Raw genomic sequence first — 23,117 nt, forward strand, 5'->3', positions numbered from 1 at the left:
CCAAGCCATGGTATTTTCAATAACCTCATATGGATGTGAAAGCTGGACAGTGATTAAGGAAGATCGTTGAAGAATTGATGCCTTTGAATTGTGGTGTTGGAGGAGAATACTAAAAGTGCCATGGGCTGCCAAAAGAACCAATAGATCTATTTTGGAAGAAGTGCACCCAGAGTGCTCCTTACAGGCCAAGATGGCCAAACTTCGTCTCTCATACTTTGGACATATTGTCAGGAGGGAATAGTCGCTAGAGAAGGATATCATGCTTAGTAAGATGGAGAGTCTGAGAAAAAGAGGAAGACCCCAACGAGATGGAATGGCCAGGTGGCAGCATTGATGGACTCAAGTGTGGCGACAGTAGTGAGGTTGGCCCAGGATTGGACATTGTTTTGTTCTGTTGTGTGCATAGGGTCGCTATGAGTCGGTTCCAATTCGATGGCAGCTAACAACAACAACAACAAAGAATGAAGAAAGGTCTAAGAAACACTTGTTTTTAGTAGTTGCATGGTCCCTTCTCCTAATTTCTTTCTCTTCCCTAAAAAAGCTATATCTAAAGAAGTGCATTATCTGATTATCACTGAAGGCAGTCTCAGATACTATGAAAGAAACATCTATCTTAAAACTGTGATCATTTATCTCTGATGTTAATCTAACTATGTAACCAAAACTAACTGGTTGCCGAGTTGATTCCAACTCGTGGTGATCCCATGTAAAACAGAGTAGAACTGTGCTCTTAGGGTTTTCAATGGATGCTTTTTCTGAAGCCTATCACCATAGCTTTCTTCTACGGAGTCACTGTTTGGACTCAAACCTCCAGCCTCTCAGTTAGCAGCTAAGCGCATTAACTATTTGGAACACCCTGCTGTAAAACAGAGACTGCTTATAACTGGTGATACAAAATACTGATTTTGTTTGTGAGGCTAAAACTAGTGTCTCTAAGTTTAATCATATAAGAAAAAAATTAACCCAAACATGACATTTTACATATAGTCTACAGTTTTATAGTCTATATCCTGCCCCCGAAGCCCTCAGAAGACCCCAGTTTAAGTAAAACCATAAAGGTATGAACTCCACTAACAGTCTTCACTTATAAAGGTTTACAGTCACAATTGTAAACTCTATGGGGTTAAGTCTACTCTGCACTAAAGGATTACTATGCACTGGAATTGATTTGACAGCAACAGGCTTTGGGGCTTATACATACTGGTGGTGGTGATGTGCCTTGGAGTTGGTTCTGATGCATAGCGACCTCACATAGGGTTTCTGAGGCTGTAAATCTTTACAGGAGCAGAAAGCCTCATTTTTCTCCCACATAACGGCTGGTAGCTTTGAACTGCTGACCTTGAGGTTAGCAGCCTGATTTGTAACCACTATGTTACCAGAGCTCCTTTTATATATACTGTTGTTGTTGTTAAGTGCCTTCGTCCAACCCATAGCGACCCTGTTCATGGTTTCCGAGGCTGTAAATCTTTATGAGAGCAGAACGCCTCATCTTTCTTCTGCGGAGCAGCTGGTAGTTTCGAACTGCTGGCCTTAAGGTTTGCAGCCCGATTCGTACCCATTACGCTACTAGAGCTCCTTTTATATACTAGGATAAGTAAAAAAGTATTGCTATAAAAATCATAGCAATATCTATTAAATAAAATATCAAAATATGAAGCTAATGTTCCGTGGCATATCCTCCACCTAGGTCTGTATACTTCTGAAGGCAGTGTTTCCATCGCTCTAACCCATCCTTGAAAAATTCTGTGCTCTTCAATTTACACCATGTCCAAATGGCACTTTTATCTTCCTCGAGGGACTCAAATTGTGTTTCTTTTCAATGTTTTCTGAGTTTGGGAAATAAAAAGGAGTCTGATGGAACAAGATCAGGTCTGTAGGATATAGATGGGGTAAAGTTTCTCATCAAAATTCTTTTAGGACAACACTTGCTACCCTTGTAGAATCAACAGGTACATCGTTGTGATGGAAAAAATTCCTCTGTGAGAACAAGTTTACTAGATTTTTTTCTTGCAAATGTAATTTTCAGGTTTCTAAAAACTTCTTCCCCTCATGATGCCCTGTGTCCTCCAAGAAAATCTATCAAAATTATCCCTTAATTTTGATATAAACAGTTGCTATAACCTTCTGAACTGACCTGCCTTGAATTTAACTGACCAAGCAGATACTCTCAGAAGGCACTGTTTTGACTGGACTGTTTTTTTTTTGTTGTTGTTGTTGTTTTTTAAAAACATTCTAATGAGACTAAGACAAAGTGTATTACTGAGAACACTTGTCTACAGCCATTCACTGTTTACAGAGACATATTTTAAACAGGTTTTATTTGGGAAAAACCTGTGCATGTATGAATTAGAACCCTAGTAGCAATACTTTTTGACTTGCCCTCGTGAAACTTACACTGAGTAAAAAGTTTTAAACAATTTCTTCCTTTGTGAATGTTCCACAGTCTTTCTTTTCAAATGATTGATTCTGCAAGATCACCATAACACTCTATAATACAGTGTGGTCAATTATTAATTAAAATAATTTTTTAAACGTATCTCATTTTATGTACTATTGCCATTTTTCTATTTTGGCTTTAACATATACTACCTTATAAAGGGAGTCCTGGTATGGCGCCATGGGTTAACACGCTGGACTGCAAAGACAGTCTGAACTGCAAGGTTAGCAGTTCAAGCTTACAAGCCAGTCCTAGGAAACCCTATACAAGGTTGCTATTGGTCAGAACTGATTCGATAGCACATAACAACAACAACACCTTGTAAAGGGATATCACTGTGTTTCGTTAAATCATTTTTGGTGTAGTTGAAAGAACAATGGTCATTCAGGAAATAGAAGTCTAATCTAACTCTTAACATTAAATACCCATGCACCTTTGGCCAACTAGCTTAACCTCTCTGTGTTTCAATTTTCTTATCTGTAAAACAGATGATTATACATATCAACTCTCATAGGAATATCAAAGGGTATAAAAAGAATGGTAATACATTCATATTCACATTTAGTTTTTAATTATAACTTAAATTTTTTTCATAAAGATTGGCTTTCCTCAAACAATTTCTATTAGATCACAAGCCTGGTTCTACATGGTATCTTCTCAAAATAAGTTTTTAGGTTTTAATTGGACATGATACTGTGCCATTCATAACCAGTGGCTGCTTATTCAAATAAGATTACAAGTATTTTGTTTGAGTATTTTCTCCAAACCCAAATTATTTTAATATAAGCAACACCAACACTTAAGTAAATGTAAACACTGTTATAATTTATTTCAACTTACTCTTTTTTCCTACGACCATGGAAAAAACTGGCCCATTCAAAGCATGTTTTTTTGCTTCCAACCCAAAAAATGGAGGGAATACCAACTATGAGTGCCATCAGGTATTTCATCAGAAAGAGAATCAGGTCTGGACGACTCATCTGAGTAACCTATGAGAAGAAAAATAAAAACACATCAAAAAAATATTTCAAAAATATAAAAAGAACTTGTTATTAAGGAAAGGGCATTATAGATCATTTAAATGAAATAAATGAGAGTAAGATATTGAATTCTATAAATTTGGTGTTTTTATTTATGCTAGAGTCCTGGTGTGGCACTGTAGGATAAGCCCTGACTGCAAGGTCAGTTTGAACTACAAGGTTGGTGGTTCAAACCCACCAGCAGCTGTTCCTTGGAAACCCTATACAGGACAGGGTCGCTATGAGTCAGAATTGATTTGATGGAACATAACAACCACGTGCTCATACTGGAGTACGGGTATGGCACTGTAGTATAAGCAGTGGACTGCAAACTGCAAGGCCAGTGGTTCAAACTCATCAGCCACTTCTCAGAAACCCAATGCTATGAGTTGTAACCAGCTTGACGACACTTTACAACAACAACATACTTTTACTGGTGTGGTACTGTAGGATAAGCACTGGACTGCTAACCACAATGTTGGCAGTTAAACTCACCAGCTGTTCCTTGGAAACCCTATACAGTATTGTTATAAGTAGGAACCGACTCAATGAAACTTAACAACAACATACTTATACTGTAGGATAAGCACTGCATGGCTAACCACAAGGTTGGCAGTTCAAACTCACCAGCTGCTCCTCAGAAGCCCTATACAGGGGCACTATGAGTTGGAACTGACTCAATGGCACTTAACAACAACATACTTAATATTGCACAAAGCCTATGTGAGACTTATTTAACAGAAGTATGGCTTAATTAGTGTTCTCACTAAATTGATATGCTAGATGAAAATACAAAGTAAAGAAACCACAGAATAGTTAACAACTGCAATTAAGCAGTAGATGAAGCAAAACAAAAGCAGATAAATAACCCTCTTGTTTACAAATATGATGGCATCTTGTTGGCTCTTTTTTTCTCTCTCTTTTTTTTTTAACTTCTATTTAGCATCAGTTATCAAGTGTCATCTCATACTTTATAAACTTCTCATGTTTCTACAATACGGCAATCATGATTGTTCTCCTAATCTGGTGTTACATTTTTTCTCTGCCATCTACTCCAATTCTCTTGTTCCATACTTCTCACTTGTACCCTCTGTATAAGAGCTCTTAAAGTAGCTCCTCTCTTCTCTATTCTCTCAACTAATCACTTAAACTTAGAAGTCACCTAGTTTTATTCTTTACATAAGGGATATATTTCTTTTCAACTTAAGTTGTTCTTATTTGGTACCATGGCACTAATAAAATTACAGGGTAGCCTTTTCTTAATTATCAGCCTACGCTATAAGGTTCAAATAACATTAGCTACTCTGTTTATCAGGCCAACTCCTGTACTCTATGAAGATATGAAGGATAAAGCTATTTTTCCCAAAGTCCAGCCAAAACCAAACCAAAACCAAAACAGTATAATTTCTCAAAAGACACAAAAGTCTATCAAAAAGGAAAATCCAAAAAAATCAACTGAAGAACTAATTGAAATCATGAAATAGTTAAATAAGTTAGAAAAAAAAAAATTTCAAAATTGAATGTTTCCCTAAATACTAGAAACATTGTTGTTGGTTGCCACTGAGTCAATTCTGACTCATGGTGATCCCAAGTGTGCAGACTAAAACTGTTTATAGGGTTTTCAAGGCTGGGACATTTTGGAAACAGATAGCCACATCTGTCTCCTAAGGTGCCACTTGGAGAACTTGAACTTAACAACATACTTATAGGGAGTTCTTATACATGCTCATACTACATATTTATACTAGCTATTCAGCTAGTAGTCAAGCACTATCCCATTTGTACCACCTAGGAACTCTTATAAACAACTAGATAGAAAACATAATTAAAACAATTTTATTTATTATAGTAACAAAAATTATAAAAAACCCAGGGATGAACCTAAAAAGAAATAAAGAGAAAACTAGAAACTCCACTGAAGGACACAGAGGAAAACTGGTATAAATAGAAAAATAGTCCATGTTTCTGCATAAGAAGCCTAAATATTTTAAAGAGGTCACTTCAGTTCTCCCTTAAATTAATCTTGCTGATGATGTTGTTATGTGCCATTGAGTTGGTTCCAACTTAAAGCAACCCTATGCACAATAGAACAAAATATACTGCCGGGTCCTGCACCATTCTCATAATTGTTATATTTGAGTCCATTGTTGCTGCTACTGTGTCAATCTACCTCCTTGGGGGACTTCCTTTTTTTGCGGACCCTCCATTTTTCCAAGCATGATGCTCTTCTCCAGGGACTGGTCCCTCCTGATAATATGTCCCAAGTATGAGACACAAGGTCATGCCATCCTGGTTTCCAAGGAGCATTCTGGCTGTACTTATTTCAACATAGATTTGTTTGGTCATCAGGCATTCTCCAGTACTTTCAGTATTCTTCTCCAATATCATAATTCAAATGAATTGATTCTTCTACAGTCTTCCTTATTCACCAACTTTTACACACATACGAAGTAATTGAAAATACCATGTTTGGGATCATACAGGACTAATTTGGGGCAAATTAATACTGATTGTGGTGGTAGTGTGCCAGAGAGTTCTGATTCCTAGTGACCCTGTATAGAGTTTCTGAGACTATAATTCTTTACAAGCAGAAAGTCTCATCTTTCTCCCTCTAAATGCTTGGTGGACTTGAACTGGTGACCTTGCGTTAGCAGGACAACATGTAACCCACTACACTACCAGAGCTCCCTGAAGGAAAGGGGAGGGGATTTTTATAAGGATTTCAGGTCAGGTATGAGGTAGGGGCCAGAAGAATTTCAGGACCAATCTCCTGTTTATTCAAGGTCAGGTTGGTCATTCTAGCCAGGCTGTCTCTAGCTGGCCCCATTAATTTCTCCAAGTGGTGGTTATCAGTGGCCATTATAAGAGATGTATGGTTGTTTTCCTTCTGTTACTGTGATAGTCCTTGGAGTAGAGATTGACTATGGCTTGGGAATCGCTTGGAGGATTCCTATAAACCAAAGACCAATAGAAGTTTTTCATAGAGCTTAAAAACTTAGCTATGATAAAAGTTATTTCAAATACATAGGGGAAGGATGGATTTTTTAATAAATTACGTCGAGATGGTTGACTTGGGAAAAAACTTAGATTTCACATCACACAACAAAGAAAAATAAATTCTAGACAAAGAAAAAGTATTCAAAGAATATATTTTTTTAATTGGATGAAGGATGCAGGGAGATGTGAACCCATGAAACCATAAAAGGTCTTGATAGCTTTGAATGCTAAACATTCAAAAATTATGCAAAATTACACACCACAAATAAAATTAGCTGACTAGTGTTAACTGGAAATATGGTGGCTTTGTAGGATAAGCACGGGACTGCAAACCACAAGGATGGTGGTTTGAGCCTACCAGTCATTCCATGGGAAAAAGATGAGGTTTTCTGCTTTAACAAAGATTTATAGTCTCAGAAACCTTATACAGGCATCATTATGAGTCAGAACTGACTTGATGGCACTTAACAACAATATGTATTATAATTACTTCATTTTTTTCTTTTACCTTTATTATTTTTTCCCTTAGGTTTGCTTTAGTATACATATAGGTTTGTTTAGTATACATGAGTCGGTACCAACTCATAGCGACCCTATGTACAACAGAATGAAACACTGCCTGGTCCTGGGCCAATCTCACAACTGTTGCCACACTTGAGCCCATTGATGCTGCCACTTTGCCAATCCATCTCGCTGGAGGTCTTCCTCTTTTTCTCTGACCATCTATCTACCTTGCCAAACATGATATCCTTATCCTTCTTCAGAGAACGGTCCCTGCTGACAATATGTCCGAAGCATGAGAGATAAAGTTTGGTCATCTTGGCCTCCAAGGAGCACTCTGGTTGCACTTCTTCCAACACAGATCTATTGGTCCTTTTGGTAGCCCATGGCACTTTCAACATTCTCCTCTAACATCACAACTCAAAAGCATCAATTCTTCTATGGTCTTCCTTATTCATGTCCAGCTTTCATATGCATATGAGATTATTGAAAATACCATGGCTTGGGTCAGGTGCACCTTAATCCTCAACCTGACATCTTTGCTCTTCAACACTTTAAAAACATCATGTGCAGCAGATTTGCCTAACACAATACGTCACTTGATTTCTTGGCTGCTGCTTCCATGAGTGTTGGTAGTTGATCCAAGACGAATGAAGTCCTTGACAATTTCAATCTTTTTTCCATTGATAAGAATGTTGTTTATTGGTCGAGTGGATTTTGTTTTCTTGATATTGAGATGTAATCCATACCGAAGGCTATGCTCTTTGATCTTCATCAGTAAATGTTTTAAGTCCTCTTCACTTTCAGCAAGCAAGGTTGTATCATCTGCATATCACAGGTTGTTAATGAGTCTTCCTCCAATCCTGATGCCATGTTTTTCTTCACATAACCCAGCTTCTCGGATGATTTGCTCAGCATACAGGTTGAATACATATGGTGAAAGAATACAACCCCGTCACACACCTTTCTTAATTTTAAATCATTCAGTGTTCCCATGTTCTGTTCGAACAACTGCCTCTTAGTCTATGTGCCGATTCCTCTTGAGCACAATTAACTGTTCAGGAATACTCATAAACCTTTAAAGAACATATAATTCCAAATTCACATCTTTCAATGTTTTTATGTAAAGCAAGCATAAAATTGGATCAAACCTTCACAAACACTGAATAAAACTGTTAATCTTATTTATGTATTTTTATGCAAACAGAACCCAAGAGCACATTAAAAGAACATGTCATGACCAAATTTAAGAATGTAAGGATGATTCAGTATCAGAAAAATGAAATGTATACATTTAAAATTTTTCTAGGTAATAAGAAAAACATGATCACTTCCACGAATTCTGAAAAGGCATTATTGTTGCTATTGTCGTTGTTGTTGTTAAGTGCTGTTGAATTGGTTCTGGCTCAGAGCAACCCTGTGTAGGGTTTTTAAGAAGTGGCTGGTGAGTTTGAACCACTGACCTTGCTGTTCAAATTGACCTTGCAGTCCGGAGCTTTATCCCACAGCACCACATTAGTTAAAATTAAATATCATCCATTCTTAAAATTATGATTAAAATACAAATGTTGTTAAGTGCTGTCAAATTGGTACCAACCCATAGTGACTCTGCATAGGGTTTCAAAGGAGCGGCTGGTGAGCTTGAGTTGCTGACCTTGCAGTTCAAACCAACCTTGGAATCCAGCACATTAACCCATAGTGCCACACAAATAGATGATGAACAATTCCTAAACTGAAAATAAATCTGTCTCAATCCAAACACCAGTATCATGCTTAATGGGAAAACACTAAAACACCACTAGAAATATTTCTATTAAAGTCAGGACTATCAGAAGAGCGTCTACTGCGGATACTTTTAATTAACCTTGTTTCAACAGTTCCAGGCTCTGATTTAGACAAGAGAGAGAAATTAAGAGTGAAAAATTAAAAGGAGGTAAAATTATCATTATTTCTAAATGGTATAATCTTATATCTGAAAGAAACTAAGAAAATAAGAAAAAATATTATAAATAATAAGCAAAATGGCTAGGCCACAAAATGATAATACAGAGATAACTTATATACATACATAAGTAAATATAAGAAAGGAAAGTATTTACCACAATAACAGAAGACAAAAATATCTAAGAATAAGTTTAATAAGAAAAATTAGTGATCTCTACACAATAAGTCTGGACTATAAGCCACAAAATCTGCAATTTGAGCCTTTGAGCCTGCTAGGTCTGTGGGAGATAGATGAGGCTCTCTGCTTCCGTGATGATTTAAAGCCTCAGAAACCCTATACAGGGTCGCTATGAGTTGGATGATGAAGGTCAAAGACTACAACCTTTGGTATGGGCTGCACATCAATGTAAAGAAAACAAAAAGCCTCAACACTGCCCCAGTACATAACACTATGATACATAGAGAAAAGACTGGAGTTGTTAAAGACTTCACTTTAAGTGAACCCACCATCAACACTCATGGAAGCAGCAGTCAAGATATTAAATGACGTACTGCATTAGGGAAATCTGCTGCACAAGATCTCTTTGAAATGTTCAAGAGCAAAGATGCCAGTCTGAGAACTAATGTGCACCCTACCCAAGTCATAGTATTTTCAATAGCCTCATATGTATGCGAAAGTTGGACAATGAATAAGGAAGACTGTAGAAGAATTGATGCATTTGAGTAATGGTGTTAAAGAATAATGTTAAAGGTTCACAGACTTCCAGAAGAACAAACAAATCTGTGTTGAAAGAAGCACAACCAGAATGTTCCTTAGAAGTCAAGATGGCCAGATATCGTCTCTCAAACATTGGACTTATTATCAGGAGGGACCAGTCTCTGGAGAAGAATACCATATGTGGTAAACTGGAAGGAGAGTGAAAAACAGGGAGACCTCTGTTGGCACAGTGGCAGCAACAATGGGCTCAAGTGTAGCAACAATTATGAGGATGGCGCAGGAGCGGGTGGTGTTTTGTTTTATTGTACATAGGGTTGCTATGAGTTGGAACCCACTGGATGGCACTTAACAACATGAGTAGGAACTGACTCGATGGCACTTAACAACGATAACAATATAAAGAAAAAGAGCATACGATAAGCACTGGACTGCGAACCACAAGACCCATGGTTCAAGCCTGCCAGCCACTCCACACAAGAATGATGAGACTTTCTGCTCCTCTGAAGACTTAAAGCCTCAGAAATCCAATTGAGGGTTTTTATGAGTCGGAACTAACCCCACAGCACTTAATAACAACAATATGAAGAAAGGGCACATGGTAGTTCTATAGGATAAGCACTGGACTGTGAACCACAAAGTTGGAGGTTCAAATCCACTATTTGTTTCACAGGAGAAAAATGAGGCTTTCTGCTCCTGCAAAAATTTACAACCTTGGAAACTCTATACAGAGTCACTTTGAATGGCACGTAAAAAGAGCAATAACAAATGAAGAAAACTTAAAACATTCCTTTAAAATGTTATTTGGGATAGAATCACTCTCATAAAAAAGCAAATTCTTCTTGATTTAATAATTAAATGTAACACAATTTCAATAAAAAACATATCATATAAGGACTGTTGTGCCACTGAGTCGATTCCGACTTATAATGACCCCATATAGGATTTCCAAGGAGCTGGTGGGTTTGAACTACTCACTTTGTGGTTTAAAGTCCAGTGCTTATCTTACAGCATCACATCAGGAGTCTATGTATGTGAGGATTAGACAAATGAATTCTAAAATTCATTTGGAAAATTAAGCAAACAAGAATAATCAGAAACATCCTGAAAGATAAGAAAAAAATAGCATTAAACTATAATAGCTTAAACTATGTAATTCTGGGGTGCAAACAGGTTTAGTATTTTAAGCCATTAGGAAAAAAACAAGATGATTGAATAAATGGATTCTAGATAGAGATCTAAAAAATAAAAACAGCTGACACTTTACCACTCCTCATAGAAAGAGGAATTCCTACTGGATCAAAGATTCAAATGGAAAAATAACAAAAATTAAGTAACAACAACAAAGAAACCATCAAGTTCTTGAAGAAAGTTTTTATACTCCCAGGATGAAGAATGACTTTCTAACTATAAAGTAAAATATACATAAACCAAAATCCTCACCACTGGACCAATAAACAACATTCTTATCCACGGAGAAAAGATTGAAGTTGTCAAAGACTTCATTTTTCTTGGATCAACTGTCAACACTCACGGAAGCAGCAGTCAAGAGATCAAACGACGTATTGCATTAGGCAAATCTGCTGCACAAGACCTTTTTAAACTGTTGAAGAGCAAAGATGTCAGTTTGAGGACTAAGATGCGCCTGACCCAAGCTATAGTATGTTCAATAACCTCATATGCATGCGAAGTTGGACAGTGAATAAGGAAGACCGAATAAGAATTGATGCTTTTGAGTTATAGTGTTTGAGGAGAATACTGAAAGTGCCATGGGCTACCAAAAGAACCAATAGATCTGTTTTGGAAGAAGTGCAGCCAGAGTGCTCCTAGGAGGTCAAGATGGCCAAACTTCATCTCTTATACTTCGGACATATTGTCAGGAGGGACCAGTCGCTGGAGAAGGGTATCATGTTTGGTAAGGTGGAGGGTCAGAGAAGAAAAGAAAGACTCCCAACGAGATGGACAAGCCAAGTGGCAGCACTGATGGACTTAAGTGTGGCAACAATAGTGAGGTTGGTCCAGGGTCGGGCAGTGTTTCATTATGCTGTGCATAGGACACTATGAGTCGGTACTGATTCAATGGCACCTAACAACAACAACAAGAGTAAACTTGAAAATCTAACAACATAAAACCCCAACATTTCTGCATGACCATAAGCTTCAAAACAACAGTAAAACAGCAAAAACAAAAAACAAAAAAAACCCCAAACCCCACAAAACCTAGTCATTAATTGTTGCAAACTATATGGCAGATAAAGGGTATAATTTCACTAGTAAACAACTCCTACAAATAAATAAAAATTCAAATCCTAAAGAAAAATGAGCAAATGATAGTTTATAGAAAAATAAAGGCTCTTAAACATAGCATTCAGTTTCACTCAATTAAAAAAAACTATAAAAATCATGCAAAAAGGAAAGCAACAAAAAATTTAATGATTTTTTTTATCTATAAGATAGGTAAGATCCAAAATCTTATATGTTCTGTTAGCAAATGTGAGGATAAATAGACTGCCACATATTCGAGGTGGGAATATTAATTAAGTCTGTTATTAAAGACAATTTTGTAATTTCTATAAAAATTGTGTCCACTGATTAAGCAATTCTAGTTTTAGAAATTTATGCTACAGATAAATTCATATATGTGAAATGGCATCTGCACAAGAATTGTTTGCAATTGTAATATACTGTAATCATGCAATATGGTTTATATAGTCAATGGAATACTATGAATTCATTAAAAACATCAAGTAAAGTTTTTCTTTTTAATTATTGATCTCCAAGTTATATTATTAAAGCAGGTGGAGGACTGTGTATCATCAGTGCTACCATTTGAGCTAAGAAAAAAAAGGAGGAAAAGGAATATACTTGCTTATATATACATAAACATCTCTATATGTTATTAGGTACTGATGAGTCTGTTCTAACTCATAATGATGCTACGCACAACAGAATGAAAACATTGCCCGGTCCTGAGCTATCCTCAACATTGTTATGTTTGAGCCTATTGTTGCTGACAGTGTGTCAATCCGTCTCATTAAAGGTCTTTCTCTTTTTTGCTGACCCTCCACTTTACCAGGCTTGATATCCTTGATATCCTATCCAGGGACTGGTTCCTCTTGACAACGTGTCAGAAGGATATGAAAATTTCTTATGAGATGGTAATCCTCAGGAAGGCATTGGGAAGCTGGGAAAACATAGGTAAAGATAGAAGGGAGCCCTTCTATACTTTAGTTGTTTTTGAACCACGTGACTATATATTAAAAAATTTAAAGAATATCTCAAATATAAAAAAATTGGTGCTGAATGAAATGTAGGGAAACACCCTCATTGTTGGGGTTGGAACATAAATTGATATATTTCTGGTACACAATCTTATAAAATTTCAAAAAATTAAGTGCTCAAATCCTTTGATACAGTAATTCTACTTGAGGATTATTTTATAGAAATTGTAGGTCATTATTTTAATTGTAAGGCGCCCTTGTGGTGTTTGCATAAGCATTCAGCTGCTAACCAGAAGGTTTAGTGGTTCAAACCAACCAGCCACTCTATGAGAGAAAGATGAGGCTGTCTGTTCCTGTAATGATTTACAAACTTGGAAAACCTATACAGGGTTGCCATGAGTCAGACATGACTCGATGGCTGTGGGTTCTGGTTTCCTTATAATTCTAGATGATTTAAATTAATCATGGTATAACCAAATAGCTAAACAAGTAACAAAAGTAATAAAGTTTAAAAAGGAAGACAAAGACAATGATAGGCGTTAAATGTTTACCATTCAACCATTTGATTAGAGGGAAACTCTGATTTGTAGCATTTGACAACTGCTGTTGTTGAAATACAAGGGTAAATAAAAAAGAACTGCGGCACAATCATAGAAACCTATACTAAACAAATATACCAAAATGTGAAGCTAATGACAGATCTTCCATCTATATCTATATACTTCCTAAGACAGTGCTTCCATCTCTCCAACCCTTCCCTGAAGAATTCTTCAACCTACACCAGGTCAAAATGGCAGTTTTGGTATCCTCAAGTGATTCAACTAGTTGGTTTTTTAAAAAATGTGCTTCAAGGTATAGGAACAAAAAGAAGTCAGAAGGGGAAAGATCAGGGCTGTAGAATGAATGCAGTAAGCCTTTCCAGTTAAATTCTTCTAGGACAGCCCTGTTACACTCGAAGAATGAGTAGATGCATTGTCTTGATGGAAAAAATTCCCCTTGGTGCAACTTTCCTGGCTTTTTTCTCACCAACGCAGTTTTCAATTTCTTAATCGTCCTGTGTGTCCTTCTGAGAAAATCTATAAAAAATTATTCATGTCATAAAAATATCTTCATTAGCTTTGATCTTGCTTAAAAGACTGATGGAAAGATCATGTTTTTGATCTAAGCTGATCTTTGTGTTAACACATTTTTCAGTACCCACCTCCCCTTTTTTGTTTGAAGGCACTCTTAACAAGACTAGGAGAACTATGTAGAAAACTTATCTGCAGCAATCCACTGATCACAGAGACACGTTTAAACACATTTTGTTTGAAATAAATCCAGGCTTGTATGAATTGGAACTCTAGAAGCAATACTTTTTTTTAATTGTAAGGCACCCTTGTGGTGTTTGCATAGGCAAACCTTGGTGGCCATTTTCAAGCTACCAGTGTACCAGGACTGAATGAGACTCTGTGGAGAGGCACACAATGGTCTTTTGTAAGCCTGTGTGAGACAGCTCCAGCAACCATTAGGTAAAGATTAAAATGTCAAATGCCATTTATTTTTTAAAATTTTACATAGGAAATATATTTGTAAATATTAATGTTTAGTGCTATATACGAGACCAACCCAAAACTTAATAGTTTTAAACAATTTATTATTATCTCTGTTTTGTGAGTTAACATCTAGTTAGATGATTCTTATTTGAGAGTCTCACATGTATTTGCAGTCAGTGGATGACTGTGTCTGCAATTTTCTGAAAGTTAGACTGAGCTAGACATACAAGAGGGTTTCTTCACTCAAATGTCTTGCATCTCAGATGGGATGGGTGCAAAACGAGGGAGTTGGTTGAAGATCTCTTTCCCTCCATGAAGCTTTTCTAGATGGCTTATGATTGGGATTCTTCACATTAGGCTCTGTGTATTGAGGCTGTTTGCCTAATGCCAGCATCAGGAGTCCCTCGTTGCTGGCTCTGGTCATCATCCTTCTTTTTGTGGCCAGAGATGATGCCATCAGTCTGCAGCAGCAGAACTGCCAATTTCTACAGCTGTCTTGTATGTTTGTAGTTTCATAGCCAATGGATCCCAGATGCCCAGTTCTTACATGTCGACCAAAGTACTGTCTCACCATTCATACCCCAAGTCTCACAGTTCTGCTGGATGTGCTTGGCCTGAAGGGAGATAAGTAGGTGGATAGTGCTGGCCCCACAATTCTGGACATGGGTACAAGGGATGACCTCTAAGGCCTGGGCAATAGCCCTGTATGACCACTGTTCCACCCCAGTCATGGCCTTGGGTTTTTCTGTAAATGCATGAGTCATAGTCATCTCAGAGGCCCCATCTCCTGGCACTAGCAGAGTGTCAAGGAGGATGTTGTGACACACTTACATAGCATCCTGGAAGTTGTGTTCTACTTCCGATGGAATCTCTTTACTGACTCCTCTGAGGAGAATGGTGCAGGCCTTGGAGTCTTTGTATTCAGTGATGAATGTAATGTACTCATCTCCAATTGATTTTCAATAGGCCAGCTTCTGTTTCAACATCATCTTCTTTCAGTTCTTTTGGTGGGCTGGCTACCCGGTCCCACAGACTCTAGTGAAATGATTATTGTTTTCTGGACTCTGCAAATGGCTGTAATATTGACCCATATGAGGTAGTGCTGAGCAAATCTGAGATGCCCTTTTCCGTGACCACATCGGGCTTCAGTTGGATAATGTCCTCATAGAGCTACTGGATGTACAATTCTTCCGTTTGGAGGATTCCTCTCATGTGAAGTCTTCCTCTCATGTGATTTCAATGTTGGTCTGGCTTTCTCCTTTCCTGTAATCCAGAGAAGAATCCAGTATCACAATCTAAGAGCTCATCCTAATTCATGGATGTGTCACATCTTTATTAACCATGACTCCACGTATGACACATGAATCTTTAATTATGTCCCCAGGTATCTTTTCCACTATAGCATATTTCATGATGTCAATCTCCTTCGAACCATTCTCCTCAAACTGCAGTTTTGATAGTATGAGGGGAACGGTGCAAGCCAGAAAGGACCACTGACTGATGCTTTGGTAGTGATGGAACTGTTGATGATGTACAACATTACATCATGGTTACTGATGTCAACAGGGGTACTGATTTCTATAAGAGTGCTGATCATATCACCTTGCGCAAAGCACTGATCACCACTGTTGGGTGCATCTGTTGCTCAAGAAGTGCTCAGTGACAGACAGCATTGCGAGAATAATTACTGATATGGTTCCATCTCCAACCTCTTCATCCTGGGTCGAGTGACTTTTAGTCATAGACTTTGCTGTTAGATGCTGGACCTGAATCTCTCAAAGAATGGCACTACCATTATTAGTCATCATAATGCCTCCCATTGGGTCCAAAAGCATCTTCATCATAGACTTAGGTCCCAAATATGTTCAGATGGTATCTGTGACAGTCTTGGCAGAATTGATGTTTCCAGATTGAACTTTCCTTCCAGATTCACACTTTGTGTTCCAGCTAAGCACAAGCACTGGATGATGGCCCATCATGGTGGTGCGATGCAGAACCTTCTGGAGAGTGCTCATGAGTTTTTAAGAGCCCAGTCACTACTCACCAAAGTAGGATGTAGACTTGTCTTTGTGGACTATGTTATGCCAGTTGACCATATGACACACCATTTTTAATAGAAGATTTTCACATAATAATAACTAATAAATGTAACTGTTGACTTGGACCCACTGCAGTCATTTTGAGCCTGAGCAAGTAGATTAAGAAAAAAGGAAAGTTTTGCGTTGCAGAAGCCTGCCTGTGACTCAGAGACAAAGGTGCAATTTCTTCCCCCTTTTCTTCTGTTTTCCTCTCTGGTTCCTTGCACTTCTCTGGTGACCAGAGGTGAGACCTCTACTAGTGTACACCCTGAAGAAAGGTCCTGCTTTCAAGGAAGGAGGAATAACGAGGACCCCTGGCTAAGTGCAAAACTTGAGAAGGAAACAGCAGCAATAGCCCCATTCCGGCAGGCCCTGTTCCAAATCTGCATAGTTGGCTCTGGCCAGCTTTAGAGAAACAGCAAACGGACATATGAGGCAGAAAAAAAGGGGAAAGGGAAAAAAAAAGACTGGTTATAGGTCAGAGAGACACACTGGGACCATCTGAAAATTTCTCAGGTGGCTGTGAAAACAAGAGGCTAGTAAGCAATGCAAAAGCATACCGCTTACTTTCCCATTTTGTGGGAGTGTTTTCACTTCTTGTCTCACCCGACATGAGACAGCAACTGTGACCATAAAGCCCAAAGACAGCTGTACCCTTCTTAGCACCACCAAATAGGTCAGAGTCAATATTAGCTGTTACATACCAGATTGGAGTCCTGGTGTGGTGCTGCAGGATAATGCACTGGACTGCAAGAGTGGTTTGAACCACAAGGTGGTTGGTTTAAACCCACCAGCCACTCCTTGTAAAAATCCTATACAGGGTTGCTATGAGTCAGAACCGACTTGACAGCACTTAACAACAACAACATATACCACATCAATGATAACAACCAAGTCACCTAAATTCACTCTGAACCACACAAAGAACAAACAGAATGGTGCACAAGCTCATCTCTTGATCACACACACCAGAAGGAGCTGGTGAATGCCTAAGAATATACCAACATACATTCATCAACTTAATACTAATACAATAACACCACAATGCCTCAAAAGCAACAGACAATCTCTGTTCACATGAGAAAACAGGAATGAGTAGCTCAAACAGATGACCACGAGGAAGAGCTAGAAAAAGTTTTTGAGGCTAAAAAGGTACTGGAACGGCCTGAAAGAATTCAGTAAAATGATATTTAGGTACTGTCAAACTATTGACAGAAATGTCAAGGGAAACAAGGAAAATTCAGAAAAGTGCTAGAGGAACAATCAAACAAAACAGTGAAGGGACTGGAGACAATATAAAACCTGCAAACAAAAATCTAGAAGACTAATACTAAGTTATCAGAACTGGACAATATACTGAATGGGCAAAGGAGTACATTTGAGATGATGGAAGCCAGATTCAGCGAGTTTGAGAAAAAAATCCCTCAATACTAGTAAGCTAGAAGAACAATCAGAAAAAAGAATGAAAAAATCTGAAGAAGGCCTAAGATTCATGTGACACAACATGAACAGGAATAACATTTGGATGATTCGAATTTCAGAACAGGAAGAAACAAAGAAAACCACAGAAAGAAAACTGAAGAGCTGTAGAAGAAAATTTCCCTAACATCATGAAAGTAGAGAAGATTAGCATTTAAGAAGCTAAACCAGACAATGAAACGATATACCATAGGATGAATGTAAAGCTATTATTCTCCCATGTAAACTATCACATAATTCACAATAAAACATTAAAAAAAAAGAAGAAAAAAAAAAAAGAAGCATCAGACAGGATAGACCCCAAAAGAAAATCACCAAGATATTATCATAACCAAACTCTCCAAAATCAAAGGCAAAGAAAGAATTCTGAAAGCAACTTGGGAAAAATTTAACAAAGGAAAACCAGTAAGAATAAACTGATTTCTCAGCAGAAACCATGCGGCAAGAAGGCAATGGGGAGACATACTCAAAACTGTGAAAGAAAGAAACTGCCAAACAAGAATCATAAACCAGCAAAGCTGTTTCTCAAATATGATGGCAAAATTAAAACATTTCCAGATAAACAGAAGTTAAAAGAATCTGTAAAACCCAAGCCAACTTTACAAAAAATACTAAAGTGAGTTCTTCTTTGGACAGAACTAACCAACAGCAGACAACAACCAAAGCTTGACATACGCTCACCACCACCCGGAATTCAATCCAGATACAGAAGTGTCCAGAGTAGAACGAAAACTACAGGACTGAATATATGGAATCAGAGATGTCAATCGATGATCAAGACAACTACAAAGTGAAGGGAGGGAAAAGTATAGTTACAGAGTTCTGGGTGGTGAGGAGCTCAGGTAGATTTCAAGATAAAACAGACTGTTTTAAAACGGGGAATGAATTAATAAAGTACAGGGTAACTTCAAAGAAATGTAATACACCTACATATCAAATCAAGAAAAGGAAAATCCATGAAGCCTTTGTAAACATTAAAACTATGAAGAAATGGACTAGAAAAAGCATAAACAAACAAAAAATGAACTCGGCACAGGAAAGCATGCAGAACAAAGAAAGCAGCAGCAACACAAAAAACACACAGCAAAATGACTGCAATCAATTCATATCTATCGCTAATTACACTGACCATCAACGATTAAATGCACCAATCAAGAGACAGAGCATAGAGGAATGAATAAAAAAATGGCATCTTTGACTATGCTGTCTATAGGAGAAACACCTTATACACAAAGACAAACATAGGTTAAAAATTAAAGGATGAAAAAATATCAAGCTAATGGTAATCAATAAAAAGCAAGTTGTTGTTGTTGTTAAGTACCGTGGAGTTGGTTCCGACTCATAGTGACCCTGCACAGGATTTCCGAGGCTGTAAATCTTTAAGGGAGCAGAAAGCCTCATCTTTCCCCCACGTAATGGCTGGTAGTTTCGAACTGCCGACCTTGAGGTTAGCAGCCCGATTCTTAACCACGTGAGTAAGAGTGGCACCATGAATCTCTGATAAAATAAACTTTAAGACAAAAGCCAACATAAGAGCCAAAAAATGGCATTATCTCATGATTAAAAGATCAACTGATAATAGGACATAACATAATAAATATCTGTGCTCCTAAAAGAGAGTCCCAAAATACATAAATCAAACTCTTACTAGAATTGAAGAAATAGATAATTCTATTGCTATAATAGTAAGAGATTTTAATATAACACTTTCAAAAAAGAATAAGACAACGAGAAAGAAACTCAACAAAGACAAAGAGGAACTAAACAACACAATCTGTCTTGATCTCATAGATTTTAACAGAGCACTCAACCCAACAAAAGAATACACATTCTTTTCTAAAGCACATGAAACATTCTCCAAAACAGACCATGTGTTAAGCCACAAAGTAAGTCTTAATAAATTTTAAAACATCGAAATACTACAAAGCATCTTCTCAGATCACAATGCTATAAAATTAGAAATAAACAACAGAAAGATCAAGGAAAAAAATCAAATATGTGGGAATTGAATAACACTTTGCTTAAAAACCACTGGGTAACAGAACAAATAAAAACCAAAATTTAAAAATTCCTTGAAGTAAATGAGAACAACAATACAACATATTAAAACTTTGGGATACTTTGGGACACTTAGGCAATTTACAGCAATAATCACACACATCCAAAAAGAAGAATCAAAATTAACACATGAATACAACAACCTCCAGCAATTAGAAAAAGACCAGTATACTAAGCCTACAGTCACCAGAAGAAACAACAAAAATTAGAGCAGAAATAAATGAGTTAGAAAACAGAAAAACAACAGAAAGAATCAACAAGATATGAAGCTGTTTCTATGAAAGGATTAATGAAATCAACAAACCATTGGCAAAACTAACAAAAGAAAAGAGGGAGAAGACGCAAATAGCACATATAAAAAACCATATGGGTGATGTCATAATAGAATCAATGGAAATAAAAAGGATATAACAATATTATTAAGACTTGTACTCCAACAAATTGGAAAATGTAAAAGAAATGGATAAATTTTTAGAAAAACATGATCTACCTAAACTAATACACAATGAAGTAGAAAACTTGAACAGATCTATATCAAATTAACAAACTGATCAAGTCATTAAAAAACTCACAACATCAATCTCCATGACTCTGACACCTGAATTGGATGGTGGCCAGCTACCTACCACTACTAACTGTTCTGAAAGGGATTGCATAGAAGGCCCTGGATAGAGCAGCAAAATGTGTGGAACAAAATGCAAAATTATTAAAAAAAAAAAAAAAAGGGAGACCAGACTTACTGGTTAGAAAGAGACTGCAGGAACCTGAGATTATGGTCATCAACTACCGTTCAGGTCTAGAAAGGAACTCACACCTGTGGCCCAACTTTCAACCAAGTAGTAGATAGGTATTAGTCAGTCATTCAAAATCAAAGAGGCAACATGTACTTAAGGACAAAGCTAAGAAGGGAAGGGAAGGTGGGTAGAATGGAAATAGGAGCCACAAGCAGGAAGCAGGTTAACTGTTGTTCCACGGAAGGGATTACAGTCATTGAGATAAAACAAAACAAAGTGTAGTATTTGCTGAATGTAAAACTGATGATCTTGTCCGTAAATCTTCACTCATTTCACAGTAGATGCCAACCCCCCAAAAAAACCCTAACAAATATAATTGAAACATATATATAAAGTACTTACAAAGGTGTTTAAAAATGTATTCCATGGAACACTGTCCCAGAAAACATTTAAAGGTGTCCTATAAGTGATGCTGTGATAAAATAAAATTTGGACATTCTAATCCTCCACTTAGAGATTCACATGCACAATCACATACTGAAGACTCTGAGGAGTCCGTGTTTATCTTTGCTTCCTTCAGTGTTTTCTAAACTGATACACACTTAAATTTCCTCATCTGAAAAATTAAGGGGCTGTAACAGGTATATTCTAAGATTCACCCTTACAACCTGAGTCTATGAACCTGGAAGAAACTTTTGTGGGCAATTAGAGAAAAATTAAAGAATGATTTTTATGTCTAAGTTTGTTCCAAAAATTATGCTCCTTTTCTATGATTAATTTGCCCAAAGTCACATTGCTCAGACCAGTGTTCTTTTCACATTACACAGAATTAGTACCCCTAGTTCTTTGACCAACTCTGAATAGATGTCCCTTTATTCTTTGATTAAAATTTTACTGATTTTAATGTTTATGTTCTTGACCTGTGCTCCTTCATTATATTCTTTTCCTAAACCTCTTTATATTTACATTTTCTCTTCAGCCAGTCATTCTTTTAATTTTTCTAATGTGTACATACTAGTACTGTTGTTGTTGTTAAGTGACGTCGAGTTGGTTCCAACCCATAGCAACCCTGTATAGGGTTTCTGAGGAGCAAGTAGTGAGCTTGAACTGCCAACCTTGCAGTTCAAATGGCTTTGCAGTCTGGCTCATTAGCCCACAGTGCCACATCAGGACACATTAACCATAACTATGCTGTAGCTTACAAAAAAAGAGAGAAAGTCATTATAAAAGCTGGGAGAGAGAGGTAAAAGGAAGAATGTGACAAGTATCATGCTTCAAATCACATCTGCTTATATTCAATGAACAATGAGCAAAGAATGACTCGTGGAAGAGAAAAAAAATGAAATATAAAGAAGTGGCTTAGAAAAAGAATATAATAAAGGGACATAAGGTCAACAATATAAACATTAAAATCAGTAAAATTTTAATCAAAATTTAATCACCGAATTAGAGGTACTGTGCTATGTGAAAAGAACACTGGTTTGGGCAATGTGACCTTGGGCAATTTACTTTTTGTAAAACAAGGGGCTTAAACCTTTGAGGTTTCCTTCAAATCTAGATTACTGATCATCTGCAGTCTAAATACTTTTCTTCAGAGATCTTAAGGACACAATGTAATTTTTTTTCAAAGAAGTGAAATCAGAGTCTAGGGAGAGGAATTCATTTGTTAAAGGTCTTGAAATGAATTCATTTACTTACATAGTGAGTATCTACTGTGTCCAAGCACAAAACCTAAAGTAGTAAATGAGGCACAGTATTTCCTGTTCTTGCTGAGCTGACATTCTATGGAGGTCTGGAAAGTGAGAGTGAAGTATTAAATAAACAAGGAAATATATCTTATAATTTTGGGTAGTAATAAACTCTTTAGAAATAAAGCAGGGTAGCGGGTAGAGTTTGGGGGTGTGATGTGGTGTGGTGAATGCGGCATTCTATTTTAGGTAAGTGCTCAGGAAAAGCCTGTGCAAGGAAATGACATCTAAGTAACCAATTTGGAACATATTCATTCTAGTAAAAGGTTTTTTCTAGAAGGAAAAAGAATCCTAAGATAACAAATGTATTGTCTTATAAGAATATTAACAAAAATGCCAGTTTGTCTATAGCTGAGCATACAAAAACAGAAAGTGATGGGAAATAAAGTCAAAGAAGTTGGCAGAAGTCCAAATCATACATACCTCTGCTGGCCATAATAAGAATATGAATTTTATTCAATGAGTAATAGGAAGCCAATGGAGGTTTTGTTCAAATGAGCAACAAGATCTGATTTATATTTTAAAAGGATCACTCTGGATAATTTGGCAACAGATACAGGTGACAGTTGTACAAGATGATTAATGCAATCACTCTCACTTAACTGTGCATGCAAAAAGTGTTGAATTGCCAAATACTATAATATATATATA

The 23,117-nt window shown here is 37.0% G+C and overlaps 1 protein-coding gene and 1 pseudogene across 1 annotated transcript in view; both read right to left on the reverse strand.

Moving 5' to 3' along the window:
* The window catches only part of FZD3 (frizzled class receptor 3), a 145,870-nt gene that overhangs the window by 22,216 nt on the left and 100,537 nt on the right, over nucleotides 1-23,117 (reverse strand). The window contains exon 4 of the mRNA XM_006864343.1: nucleotides 3,278-3,426. Coding sequence (XP_006864405.1) covers nucleotides 3,278-3,426 — 149 coding nt within the window. The remainder of the gene's footprint in view (nucleotides 1-3,277; nucleotides 3,427-23,117) is intronic.
* On the reverse strand, nucleotides 14,723-16,348 carry LOC102832250 (annotated as a pseudogene).

The sequence above is a fragment of the Chrysochloris asiatica genome, unplaced genomic scaffold (genome assembly GCF_000296735.1).
Source record: "Chrysochloris asiatica unplaced genomic scaffold, ChrAsi1.0 scaffold00064, whole genome shotgun sequence".
Lineage (NCBI taxonomy): Eukaryota > Metazoa > Chordata > Mammalia > Afrosoricida > Chrysochloridae > Chrysochloris > Chrysochloris asiatica.